The 14,330-nt window shown below is 41.5% G+C and overlaps 1 protein-coding gene across 3 annotated transcripts in view; it reads right to left on the bottom strand.

Annotated features, from left to right (window-relative positions):
• The window catches only part of DNAH11 (dynein axonemal heavy chain 11), a 272,144-nt gene that overhangs the window by 186,096 nt on the left and 71,718 nt on the right, over positions 1 to 14,330 (bottom strand). For all 3 annotated transcript variants that reach the window (XM_053663641.1, XM_053663639.1, XM_053663640.1), the window contains exons 29-30: positions 7,366 to 7,515; positions 4,162 to 4,395 (exon numbers count right to left, since the gene is read on the bottom strand). In XM_053663641.1, the coding sequence (XP_053519616.1) occupies positions 4,162 to 4,395; positions 7,366 to 7,515 (384 nt within the window). The remainder of the gene's footprint in view (positions 1 to 4,161; positions 4,396 to 7,365; positions 7,516 to 14,330) is intronic.

Below are 14,330 nucleotides of genomic sequence, written 5' to 3'. Positions count from 1 at the left end.
GATCAAAAAAGGATACGCTAATTTGTGAGACTGGCCAACAGAACTTCCTTTTGTACTTTATCATTATCCTTTCTTTTCTGTTATCAAGATGATCAGAGCTTTATAAAAATGAGTAAATAAATCTTTCCATCTTTTTTCTACACTCTAACAGTTGCTTTAACATGGAATTGTTCTGTTGTTTAAATGTCTGACAAAACTATTAGAACAGGGCTCTATTTATGGGGCATGCATCTTTAACTACTTTGACCACCATTTGAGTTATTTCCGTGGTTACTGGTGTACTTGTTTTCCACCTCATTTTGAATCAACTTTGGAAACAGTGTTTATGGAAAATCATTCATTTAATTTAGATTTCCAATTTAAACCACAAATAGTGTTATACAGCCTTTTAAAAAATCTCTCTCAAAGAGGCTATATTTTCTTTCCCTGTCCTGTTGTTTTTGCTTTGTCCTCTGAATGGCAAATCTTGGCCCGTGTTATTGATCTGTTCAAAGAACCAACTCTTGGGTTCATGGATCAGATTGGACTCATACGGCATATATGAATACTAAACCTTTTTTTTCTCATTACAGGGATCTTGAGTTTTACCTCAGGATCCGTTCTGCTTATCTTTCTAGAACTAGACTGGCAAACTATAGGCTATGAACCAAATCTGGCCCACCATCTGTTTTTACAAATAAAGTTTTATTGGATCCCAGCCCTGTGCATTTATGTTAAAATTGCCTATGGTTTCTTTTTTATAACAGCAGAGCTGAGTAGGTGTGAAAGAGACTATATGGACCATAAATGCTGAAATATTTACTATTCGATCCTTTGGAAAAAATTTTGGCCAACACTTGCTTCAGAGTCAAAACATAGTGACGGCAGAAGTCATCAGTAATGTCTCACTTTGTTTATGAAGCATTTCTCAGGGCTTTCTTCCCAGGGACAAAAATGCTCTCACCGATAATCTCTTGGTACGTACAGGAGACGGAACTGGATCCAAATGCCCATCTCTTTCCCATTTGATCCCGATCACTAACCACGGACTCGAGCTGTGTTTTATATTTATTAAATCTGAGTTGCAGATTCTTGTGGAATTACACTGGGATAAAACAGGCTTGTTGTTGCAGTAGCTTCTTTTTTTTTATGTGTGAAGTGTGGTTTTTCTCTGCTCTTAGTTATCTATCACTTCATTGCCATCTGTTGTCTAACTTCTAGGTGTTCCTCAAATTATTGGGTCCAGTATTTCCAGGAGCAACATGAATTTTTTTATGTAACTGACTTGCCATTCAATACAGTTTCTGATGAGAATAGAGACAGAGCATTTGTGCTCTGTGCAAGGTTTTATAGGTTCCTGCTGTATCGTGAAGTATGAGGCTATCAGCTCGCATTTTCTGTAAAGGCAAAAAACAAAACAAAACTCATGTCCAATAAACACTGGTTAGCTGCAGGCTTCTCTGCTCAGGTCACAGGGTCAGGATGAAAAAAGAACATTGTCAACACTGTATCCAATTTTGTTGTTGCAAAAAAAAAATCTCAATCAGTGACTAAAAGTGAGGACCAAAAAAAATGGCTCCACACAGAAAAATGAGAGTCTCTTTCTTATATGGATAATATATCTGTTCTTTGTAGTGGGGGAGGACTGGGGGTTAATAAGAAAAGTTTTATATTGCTGATCTTGAGTCTTATTAGAAGTACTCTAGGTACTGTCATAGCATACTAGCTATTAATTTTTTAAAGTCTGAAATTTTTTAAAGTCTGTCTCTTTTTATTTATTCTTTTGGTGATTTTCACACAGCTCAGTAATAAAGAATGAATGAAAAAACTATCAGATCCCAAGCTCCAAACTACAGCTCTTTTTCCAAGGAACTTTCAAATCTGATTAAATTTAAATTTATTATACTTGTCATAGTTTCAAAGACTCTGACAAGGCAAGGACATATACCCAAAATGTGGTATTTTTGCTTTTAATCTCAACACTATCTAATACACAATTATATGAGGCCTAGGGCAAAAATAGTTTAAACTAATTATCTTATTTATCTCACTACAGTTTGGGAGTGAGAACTAAGGAAAGAAATGACTTCTTGAGACATTTCATCAGTTATAGCCAGTTCAAATCTCAGTTTCAAAATTAAGCTATTTTAAAGTAATAAAGTTCATTCTAAAAACTGCTCACAACATTACCAAGAGTAATTTTAATTCAAAACCAACTCCAGCAGATGGTTACATCCATTTTCAAAGAGAAAAAAACTAAAGAGGTTTCCATTGAGAGGCACATACTTCTCATGCAGCAAACTTGCGGCAAACTACAGCTCGACAGTGCTCAAACATTAGCTTCCCTAATGAGTGTGTAAGTATCAACTGCCAAACTGGAAACTGTATCGAGGCCTCTATTGGCTGGTGTGTCACACATTTCAATTAGTGCTAGAGATTGCCTTCAACATTGCTTTCCTTTTTTTCCCTCTGTATCTCGATGTTCTTCTTTATCTTTAACAATAAGCAAGTCAAGAAATTGAACATAATAAAGCTGATAAAAAGAAAATATTTCTGCCCTGGCTGGTGTAGCTCAGTGGATTGAGCGCGGGCCTGCGGACCAGACAATCGTGGTTCGATTCCCAGTCAGGGCACATGCCAGGGTTGCAGGCAGGTTCCCTGCAGGCCAGTTCCCAGCAGGGGATGCACGAAAGGCAACCATACATTGATGTTTCTCTCCCTCTCTCCTTCCCTTCCCCTCTAAAGATAAATAAATAAAATCTTTAAAAAAAAAAAGAAAATATTTCTAAAATATCATTTATTATTTTAAGCAGTAAAATATTCTAGTCATCATCAAAACATGATAAACTGTAGTCAAGGGAGAGTTAAACAGAGGAAAAAATTAGGACAGATTAAGTAGAGATATGTTAAAAGATTTAACTTTGAGCAGTGATCAATAATAGCTGAAGTTTAAGAAAGAATACTTTAATGAAGTATTTTAAGATATCCTTATTTATTATGTAACTAAAAATAATTATAGTAAAAGCACAAGTATCAATAAGTTAACTAATCAGAAAGTTGTCTTTGTAAGCATAAGAGAATTCATTTCAACCTAACTGATTCTCTCAGTACTTTACACCCATACAAGTAAAACTGCTTGGCTTGCTCATCCAAATAGCCCCGACCAGAACTGCACAGATGCTGGCTTAGAAGGGAGCCAGGCACTTCCTTCAGTATGATACTGTTACTGCAAGTCCACAAAAGAGAAACCAATGTCCCACATTCTGAAGGATGTAAAAATCAAGAAGACTACCTTATTTTTTCAAAAGTAAATGACAAAATTTTTCTACTAACATAAGTTTGGTGGTTTCCACCCAAGATTAAAAGAGCAAAGTTAAAAGAAATAATCAACACACTATAAAACTAAAATTTCTTGAGCGGGTTATAAGTATCCCTCACTATCCAAACTATCTGATTTTTAAAGCACCGAGTTCAATGTGCTGCTACAAGGAGAAGTGATGGGAAGTTGTGGGAAGCAGCCTGGGTTCTGCTGAGCCTGCCAGTTCCACTTACAAATCGTGTGGCTTGGCAAAGTCACGTAGTATCTCTGGATGCAGCCTTTATTCACTGAAAACAAGAAGAGCAGACAAATATTTCCACTCCTTCCTGAGCCTAATAGTCTCTTACTCTATAAGCCAAGAGAAAGGCCGCATCTTTGAACTGTGCACAGCTAAGAGCACACTTTAAGACAGAAGCTTAAGGAGAGGTCATAATGGGATGAATAAAATGAATTTCGAGGTAGCCTATTTTCCAAAGTTGCTCATCTGTGATTTATAATTAACAGAATACATACATGAAGACATTTGTCTTTGTTGAACAGTCATCCACCTTTCTGACTCGTGCACACACTGTGGTGAGTATACACTCAGCCTGGATGGAGTGTTACACAGAAGGAAATGCACGAAGTATCTAGGTGTGAGTGACGTATTAGAGCCTCGGGGGTAATGGACAAGATGGAGGAAACCCATGTGGAAAACCAGAGTAACACAAAGGTAGAAAGCAAAAAGTTCCACAGATAACTGCTAAAGTCTACCTACCACAGTGCTGTGCACACAGAAGATGCTTTTTGCATGATGAATGAATGATTGAATGAAGCTTACCTGAAGTCCCTTTAAGTCTCGAAATCATTTATCTCTGAAATACCTGTTTTTTATGGAAATCCTTTAGGGCTGTTTCATAGCCTTCTTCCAGTCTGCTGAAGGCTATCCCCACATCCGTAGTCCACCAGATCTGTGAGCTGGTTAGTGCAACTTGAGCTGGGAAATCAAAAATCCACAGTTCCCTAGGTTTTTCCTCATAGGCCGCTATGGCTTCTGTGATAGAATGTCGCACTGTTTCTTGCATGGTCTGTTCAAGTTGCAGAAGCCACGTTTCCACCTTGTGAAGCAAATTGAAACGTTATAGCACAGGCTAAACAATGGAAGAGAGGTAATTCTACCCTCTTATGGGCTCGAAGGCCACACGCAGAGTGAGGCCTCAGCGGGCTCTATTGTAAACCCTCGGAAAAAACCAGGAGAGAAGGAACTCAAGGGCGAACGCAAACAAGTGATGGAAGTGCTTTTCCTCCGTGAACCTGTCTATTCCTGGATGTACTACTCATCTTATTTCACCGACCGGCTGGAGAACAACTTTCCAAACCCCCCAGGAGGTGTTTGTGATTATTTGTTTTTAAGACAAGGGGATTCTAGACTAACATCCCTCTGGTAACACACAGGGTTTTGAGAAACCAAACATTACAGCCATCTATAGTATAATGTGCTAAAATACACTTCGGAGCTTTGAGGACATGGGAAACTTATTTTTTAAAACATATCTTTGGATGATTTTTAAAACTGCTCAAAATTCCTCTCTAAAAGTTTCATAGTTCTTAGGATTAAGACAAGGTGTTTTCAGCAAGTATCTTAATTATATTCCCTACTGGTTCTCTTCACACTTGTCAAAAATTAGACAGCAGGAGAGTATGCAAGAGAGGACAACTGCTGACTTGTGAAAAATTAATCTTTCTTTTTGAAATTCAAGTTTATTTTGCTCCCGCAAATATGTCGGCCAGTTTTCCACCCTGTTCAAATAGGTTTTGTTCTATTTATCAATACACGTTTGCATGGGATGATATTCTATAACAAAAAGGGCGCATATACTATTTGCAAATAATTGACCAAGCCAAAGAAAAATGACTAAAATAAATTCCGAGAACCATGTGGGATGCTGTGTTTGTGTACAATGGCAGCAGCATTCATTTCCAAACCTTCTCTGGGGGACTGGGAAGGAGTGAGTGACATGTGGTTCATGAGCTGACAGCTTCTCTGCTGAAAGAAAAGGGAAGCGCTGCCCTGGAAACAGCCCCAACATCCCAAGGGCCTTCTCCTCTGAGTTCAGGGCCAGGTTTCACTCGCAGGCATGAGTACAGGGTCTCCAATCTAATCACTGCTACAGTCACAAAACACAACTCTTCATGGCACCCAGCAACAAGGTCCTTCAGTGAATCAGGCATCGTTTAAACATCTCCCCAACACTCTAGCATCTATGTCCTCCATAAAACCCCCTGCTCTCAAGAACCTTCCAGTCCATTTGGGAAGACCAAACACACAGCTCACATTCAGATGATTATGCCAACAATAGCCACTGAGTACATGTTGTGACCGAAGCTCTGATGAGGTCCTTGCATTACCCCTCCCTTTTCCGTATGTGGTCAGTCAGCATCTGCCGAGCCCTCTGTAACAATTACCACTTCCCACTAGCACTGGTTATATGCATATCCATTTCTTCAGTGAGACTAAGAGCTCCTCAAAAGCAGGGGCCATGGCTCACTCATTTCTGGATCTCCAAAGCCTAACCCAGCACCTGGTACATAGTAAGCACTCAATAAACACTACTCAAATGAAATATAAATCGTCCAAATTGGGAAGAACCAATCATAAAAGTGTGGGAGGTGGGGGGAGACCTAACAGAAGAGCATCTTCTTTTATAAAATAAAGGCAATTAGAGGATGAATGTGGTAGATGCTCAAAAGTGTCTCTCACGTGTTGCTCATACAGAGAACGCCGTGAAAACTTTCAACATCAAGGGTTCCTGCCGGTGACAATCACATCTGTCAGCTGGGCTGTCCTCCTTCTGGGCGCTCTGCCAGTCGGCTGGCAGTCGGCTGGGGAGGGGCAGACAGCAGCACGCGTTTGTCAAGATAGTTTATGGTGACTTTTTCTAATCATTGTGATAATATCCTAAAGAGCCCAAGAGATCAAAAAATACACTTTAATCAAAGTGTTCCACCATCTGCTTCCTCGTCATTTGGCAGGATTTTTCTGGTACAATATTAAAAAGTAACAGAGAGGAATAAAGAAAACCCCTTCTTTTTTTTTTCTTAAAGGTGGCCCATCTCTGCAAGGGACACTCTAAGGAAGCCCCTGCCTCAACCCACACGGTTCCGTCATAGCGGCCACTGCCCCACTGCTCTCTGGACTAACCCGAGCTACCCAAGTGTCATCAAAAGATGCAATTCCTCTAACTCTTCTGAAAACACCAAGAGCTCTTTCATCCCTCACAATGAGCCTTCTTGCAGATCCGTGATCCGAATATTTTTTCGTGTATTTGGCTGTGACACAAGAGAATATGCTAACTTAAACTGTCTGTACATATGATAATTAGAGGATGGGACTTCAGCTTGACAGACGCAATCCACATGATTTATGAGCAGCCACTGACAGTGTTCACGTCAGAAGCCCGAACCACAAGCCCCTTGAAAACCTGCTTTGCTGAGAGACGCTGCTCCACCCTCACCCCTGAACTCTCTGAGCGGTGGCAACAATACACTTTGGGGGAGGCACTGTCCCTGGGCTGCATTGCTTCCAAGTCTGGGTTCCAACTCATTCAATTTGTGAAAGTCCCTCCTGTCTAGTTCAACTGCCAGTGTCTCTGAGGCCTTGCGGGTGCTGCAGCCAAAGGGGCAGAACCCAGGGAGCCTGGCAGAGGAGTCCTCTGTCCCCTGGACACAGGAAAACAGGAAGCTCTGTGCACGGAGCTAACCAGAGCCTGACTTGACGTGAGCTGAATTTTTTTTTCTTGTTCAATTCAACCATTAAAAATTATCCCAGTCCTGACCACTGTGTCTCCATCCGTTGGGCATCATCCCACAAAACAAAAGGTCGCCAGTTCGATTCTCAGCCAGGGCACATGCCTGAATGGTGGGTTTGATCCCTGGTTGGGGCGTGTGCCAGAGGCAACCGATCCATGTTTCTCACATTGATGTTTCTCTCCCTCTTTTCCCCTCTCTCTGAAAATAAGTAGATAAGATCTTTAAAAAACTTATCTCAAAAATCTTCCTCCATCACAAAAAACATAATCAAATCTTACGTGGCCAATGCATTCACACTCGGCTTGGAATGGGACATATTCCTTTTCTTTGCTGGACATGCCAATTGCTCTGTGGGCAGAAACATCCTGATGGTCCTCAAATTGCAGATCTGCGATGCTGTCGAAGAGTTTGGCAAGGTGACGTGTTACCTAAGACGAGGTGATCAGCAAAGAGAAGAGCATTTCTTACGGGAGATACATTCTGGTATTCTAGTGAGGACCAAAATTCCTAGAGTTACAGTGTTATCTCTAAACAGTTTTCTTCTGAATAAAAGTCACCTCTTAAATTCCTGAGTTGGAAATAAGCCTGGAGGGGAAGTGGCCAGGCACTTGGGTCCCGCCATCAGGGGCTGGGCGGCAAATGCTCACTGCACACTCTCCTGTTTTCTGTATTGGAGACTTACCAACTTCTCCATCTTTGCCCTACTTCTGTGGCAATCATCCTGCTGAGAATTTTGTGGCCAAGCTTTTAAAATTCAGACATACTATTAAAAAGCCTATACTATTAAGAAGGCCGTGTTAAAATATCTGCAACAAACATGTAAGTCAGATACAGTCTTACCCTTGGGTTGGTTTCCATGTTGGGTACTTCCTTTGATACTAAGGTGAGCCCCACAACATACTTGTTCCATAAGAAATGTGGATAGACTTTTATCCTCATTTTTATTGGTAAGGATATTGAAGCTAAACTATTAGGTGACTTCATCAAGTTGACATTGCTAAGAGTAAGCAGCAGTTAGATTTTAAGGCTCTGAGTCTAGGTTACACCTACGAGGGTCAAATTCTTCTGGCACCATAACTTTTTTACATCCTAAGTTGTGGAATCTTCAAAGGAACCCCCAGTGACTAGCTTATGGAATGCTATACAGGTTTCAGACTCTTGTAGAAATAAAACAAACCAAATGAAAAGACAAAGATGAGCATTTGTTCTGCAAGAGGCCAGTTTAGAGACTAAAGCCTTCCTGGCCTCCCAAGAGAACGCCAGGATCAGCAATTCTGATGCATCCAGTTGCGTTAGCGCAGACCGGACCAGCAGAGGCTGCCCCACCTGGAAGTACCAGCCTGGGCCATGGGAAAGATGCATTTTCTGTAGGTGTGCTCGCAAGGAGGACTTTGATCAGGTAGGTCACTCTACCTTTCTTAAGGTGGGCTGAGTGAAGGGCAGAGAGGGAACCAGAACCAAGTATCAGGAGTGAGAAGTGGGCCCTCCTTACACAGGGTACAAATAAAAGCTGCTGAATAAAAAACAGTTTGGGGGTTCCTTGAAAACTTCAACATAGAGTTACCATATGACCCAGCAATTCCAATCCTAGATATCTACCCAAAATAATTGAAAAGAGGTCCTTAGATCCTTGTATGGAAGTGCAGTATTAGTCACGAAAGCCAAAAGGTGTGGCCAATACAAATGTCCACTAATGGACACATAAACTGTGCCATGGCTATATAATGGAACATTATACAGCCCTAAAAAGGAATGAAGTCCTGATACCTGCTACAGCATAGATCATAACCTCAAAAATATCATGCTAAATGAAAGAAGCCAGTCACAAAATACCATATACTTGTATGATTCCATTTATAATCCATGTCCAGAGCAGGTAAGTCCACCAAGACAAAGTAGATTGGTGGTTGTTAGGGGCTGAAAGGAGGAAGGAATAGAGTGACTGCTTACTGGGTATGATGTTCTCTTTTGGGATGACAGAAATATCTTAAAACTAGACAGAAGTGATAGTTGCACAACACTGTGAATGTATAAAATGCCACTGAATCATACGCTTGAAAATGGTTCATTTTATGTGGTGTGACTTCGATCCCAATAGAAGAAATAAAAGGTGCTGCTGCTAACCAGGTGGTTTTAAAGCTATACAGCATTTCCCAACATATAGGTGCTATCTCTGTAATGAGCTTTTCTTCAAGTACAGTTTAACTGGACTTGAAAACTATCCCCATGGCTGCTTCGGGAAACAAGAACAACCTGCCTAAATTCCCTGCATGGGAAGACCAAGACCAATATTGCTAAGGAACTCCTTAAGGGGCGATTTAATCTTGGAAGCTCATAGCCTTAATATCTTTGCTGTATTTGCAGTTCCAGTATTAAAGAAAACCACAGCAAGGAATCTTCTGAGTTTAAAATAGATGAGTTTTTGAGACTCTCACTTACTTTAAATCTAGACAGAGTAGTAGTCGATGATCACTGCTTGGGTATCATATTCTCCTCTATCCTTATATATTACCCTAAGGATGTTTATACACAGAGAGTATCTCCAATAATCTAAAAATTCACTGTGACGGCCGAAGTGGCCAGGGAAGTGCACAGATGTTCAATGGCTTCTGCTGCGGAATGGGCCTGAGTAATGTTCAGGTGAAAAGCTGCCGGAGAAATGAGCCCTCAGCCATCACACAGCCTCACACGATTGCTTCGGTGAGAAAACAGTGTCAGAAGAACTTCTCAGCCTGCAGTCACTCAGCCAGTGGCCAGGAAATGCAAACCCTGGAGCTCAAGGGCCCCACCCCCGTTGTGTGCACCTGTTTGAAGTCAGGTGTCTTCATAGCCTGTCTTCCACATAAAGCTGCTGTAAGAGCAAGACTGGTTTTTTATACCAATGAGGACCCTGTGGTCCTCAGACTGGTTCCATTTCTCATGAGCTCTCTTTGCATTTGTTAATACAAAATTAAAATTCCTTCTTCCTAATGCAGTGTTCGGAAAGATCTTTTGACAGAGAAAACAAATACATTAAACTGAATACCTCATAGGCTCCTCGGTCTCACTAAAGGGAAAGGAGTTGAGCACTTCAAATCATAAAAAAGGCAGTGACTTCACTGATATCTTAAGTAGGTTTCTAAAAGGTCAGCAGCAAATGTGGTGGCAGCTGCCCACTAGTGACACCAAACAAAGGCCATGACTGGGGGCCTCAAATTCCACAGCAAAGCCTACAACTCCTGGTGGTAGGGTGCCACGTTTGTGAGATTGCATATTTGGATCTCATCATATTAAAGTGATGTTTTATTTTAACACCACATTATAACAATCCCGATTTTGGTGTGTAATTTGGCTGTGGAGAGGATTGCAATAAAAGAGCTGCAACAGAATTCTATGCAGTAACAATATTTGCAAAACGAAAAGCAATCACATACACTGTTAAACAATTTATGTGGTCAACTATATTTTGTGAGGATAATCAAAGAGAACCCCCACCAGATGTACAAAGTATGGTACATTGATTTAAAATAGAGTGTCTGGTTTCTTGTCATATACCTACATCCTAAGTCCTTTGGGTATGAGGCAGCCTTTATACAAAGGCATCCACTTAGAATATGACATATTCCTAAATTCTGTCTGGAAGAGATGCTCTTACTTGGCAATTTCTGGGACAAATGACACTTGGGTGAGCAGCCCCTATTCCTTGCCACTCAGTTGAAGGTAAGTGGAGACAAGGGCAACACAGCCCCAGCCATGACCACCTTCTGGGTCTGTCTGTTGTTGCTGCCTGTTCTCCATTCCTTCCTCAGCCCCAAGCCAAACTTAAGGGCAAACAAGGATTGCCTTTAAGGGCAATAGCTAATAGCTCTCCAGTGCTCTACTTCCTCTAAAAAAGCTGGGATTTTTAAATTGACTTTATTTCAACTAAAACTCGTTCATTGTAGCATACCGACAGTTAACCACTAGCATCCTGAGGAGGACTAGACCTTGTTGGAGAAGGTTGTGACACTGTGCGTGAGTGCTGAGCTCCATCACCCCAATTCCTGATGCGGGAGTCTGGGGCTCTTCCGCTCCATCTGGAAGCTAACCAAGCGGAAGCCCTACTGCATGCATGGGAATGTGCAGTCTGAGAGCTTTGCCTCTCCAACACTTAATAGTAAGCCCCTTCTCACAAGCACCTTTCCAAATGCCAACATTTCCAGTCTATTAAAAGTATCAGTTTAGTACCATCTGGCTCATCAGTGCAATTTAGGGGATTTCTCAGAAGACAAGTTGGCGGGCTTCCTCTTCTGTAGATTTGGGCTGATGCCATGGAAAGACATTCCTTAATGCAAACATTTCTGAGCATATATACTCTAGATCTTGTCATTGTAGAGGATGCATTATGGCCTCAATTTCCACAATGGTGGCTTTCTAGTAGGCACATTAAAACAGGTGTTATTAATTTTAATGTATTTTGACCTAGTATATAAAAAATTTTTTCACTTCAACATGTAATATAAAAATCATTAGTGACATATTTTATGTTCTTTTCTCCAGAGTAAGATTTTGAAATCAGGTGTGTATTTTATATTTATAGCATATCTCCATTTGGATTTTCATCAGAGTCTTGATCTGCTTTTAGATTTTATAAAATATAAAGTGGGAAAGTAGATTCATATACCCAAGTAGTTTCAACCACATTTTCCAATAGCTGAATCAAATACCAGTTTTAATATTTGAAGTGTTCAAGTTTGTATTTCTATAAGCATCTACCAAAGACTTTTGAGGATGGAAGCTAAGCTGCAACCAAATCCACTGTTCTTTGGGTAATCCATGCTGTGGGGAAGTCAGAGTGAATTTCAGGAGGAAACATCGTTAAAAGTTGACCTTCAACTAGCTTACCAACAGCTAATAATCACCAAAGGCATTCTGGACGCACTGATTTCATCACTCTGACATTCCAACTCAAGTATCTTCACTTGGGAACTTCTGCTTACAAGACCGGAGGCTGTAGTGATACCAGACCTCCCTGGCTGATGCGTTCAGGCTGATCAAATTCCACAGTGAACTGCAGAAGCTCTCACTGGAGCCAACACCCTTGAACTGAGTGTGGCAAGTGGAGAAGTGGGAGGATCTGAAGAATTCAAGTCATTCACAAGATGTCAACATGAGTTATCTGCCCACAAAGGGTATCTTTTCTGGGGACAATGCATTGTTATTCAAAAAGCTGCAGTCACCATGTCATCTTGGTCACACTGCAGGGAGCCCATTCAGGAGCGTTGTGTCTGGTGGTCCGAAACGGATCCTGATATTGAAAAGGAAGTCAAAAGGGGGTAGTGTGGCTGGGCTACTTGGCATAGTTGCCAAAAGCATGAGCTCTCCTGCAGTAAGTGGCCAAGAATTCAGCACGCACCTCAACTCCACAGAACCATTTCGGGGAGAGAGGTAGGCTGTGGCTCTGGGTGACTCGAACTGCCCTTGGTTGCTTCTCCACCCCTTCCCCAACCAGGCGCTCCTCGGTGCGTGTTTGCACCACAGAGGCAGCTCAGCATTTGCCTTAGTCACGGACCTTTAGGAACTGTGGGATAGCATTTCACGTGAATTTGAGTTGTTGAAAGTTTAACTTGTGTAACAAAAAGACCTCAGTGAAATCATACTTTGAATACAATTGGAAATAATATAAATCTCAAATATTCCAAAGTATCCAAAATTGAATCTTTTTAAAGCTGGTGGGACAGGAGAACTGTACACCACTTTCCCACTGTAGCCGTGAGGCTGGGCTGTTTTAGCTGGTGAGCAGAAACCCCACGTTCTCTCATCAGCACGGAGCAGGCAGCCTGCTGCTGGCCCTGTCAGCATGGTGAGGAGAGATTCTGGAGAGCTTTGTGCTGCGATTTTAATATTCAGCTTCACTAAAATTTAAAACCTTTAAATGTCTCCTACTCCTTAGTCATTCTCTAAGGAGTGGTACTAGTGCTAGCCCTGAGCAATGAACCTGAAATTCAGAAATTCAGAACCTAGATGAAAATGCTAGGAAGGAGGGAGGTGAGTGGACCACCACAGTAAGTCTCACTGGTATCAGAGAAAATAACACCCTAAGACAGTGAAGTGATGCTGTGAAAATAAAAGAGTGATTTAAAAGATACATCTTCAAAGTTTATTTTTAAAAAACCCATCCAATCCTGTAACTTAAGATTAATAATAACAATTTGAAAATGTTGGCACCAGGGATGCACAGGCCTGTGAGATGACATATTGTGTGGGTAAGGCATGGAGCATTTTTTTAAATCACTATTAACTGAGAGGAGGTAAAGAGAATTGGTGGCAAGTGCACACTGCATGATCTCTTTCTCTAGCATCAGTGCAGGCCTACATTTCGTGGCCAAGAGAAACTGGGTAGGTGCATGTTCTAAAGACAGCGAACAGTGGTTAGAGAGGGTTAGTCCCTCCAGGGCTTGCTAAGACATATCTCGCCCCCATATCACCATCTACCTGCATACACCCCTTCTATGGGCAGCACTGCAGGGAGGAGGGGAGAAGAGGCTGCTACCCTCATATCTGTCAGTTTCCAACCCAGCGGAGGATGCTCTGGCTCTTCTTCACTCCTCACGGGGAAGGTGAGGGCTTGTTTCTTCCAACCTCTGCCCTGACATTACCAAGTAAGAGGAGCTGCAGAATCACTCACAGAAGCTACAGGTGTCCTCAAACCAGAGTCATCTGATTAAATTCAATAAAAATAAAGGTGCCTGCAGAAAGTGAATCTGTCATGTGTCCCTTGTTTGGACATCTGCTTAAGTGGAAAAGAAGGAAGGAAATGTATCCAGATGGCTGATGACATGGCCAAGGGCAAGAACTGCAAGAGTTGGGATAGAATTAGCTCTGCAATATATATCCCTTGGGAAGTTCCCCCTTGACTCCTGAGGACAGCCACCTGTGTGCTACAGGGAACCCTGCACATGGACGCTGACTGTTGAGGACAGAGAAGCAGGAGTAAGCATTAAGCATTTATTATGGGAAAGATTGACCTTGACAAAGAGACAAGATTGGAATGTTAAACTAGACCTTGCTGAGCTGTTTTTGGAGTGTTTATTTTTTTAACAACATAGGGTATCATAACACCCTATGTTCAGGGTGTTATGACCCTGAACATGGGGTGTTATGATACCTACCCAATAGACAGGTCTGCTACTCAGTGTAAAGGGACTTAGCAGCACACACTTGGGATTAGTAATTGTGAAAAACAGAACTGTTTCTTATCTGTATTCTATGTAATCAATACTGT

Source organism: Artibeus jamaicensis, unplaced genomic scaffold (assembly GCF_021234435.1).
Source record: "Artibeus jamaicensis isolate MK-2021 breed Jamaican fruit bat unplaced genomic scaffold, CSHL_Jam_final contig_3230, whole genome shotgun sequence".
NCBI classification, from domain to species: Eukaryota; Metazoa; Chordata; class Mammalia; order Chiroptera; family Phyllostomidae; genus Artibeus; species Artibeus jamaicensis.
Note: the sequence above shows the minus strand (reverse complement) of the source record. Positions and strands in the feature narration are given on the sequence as shown.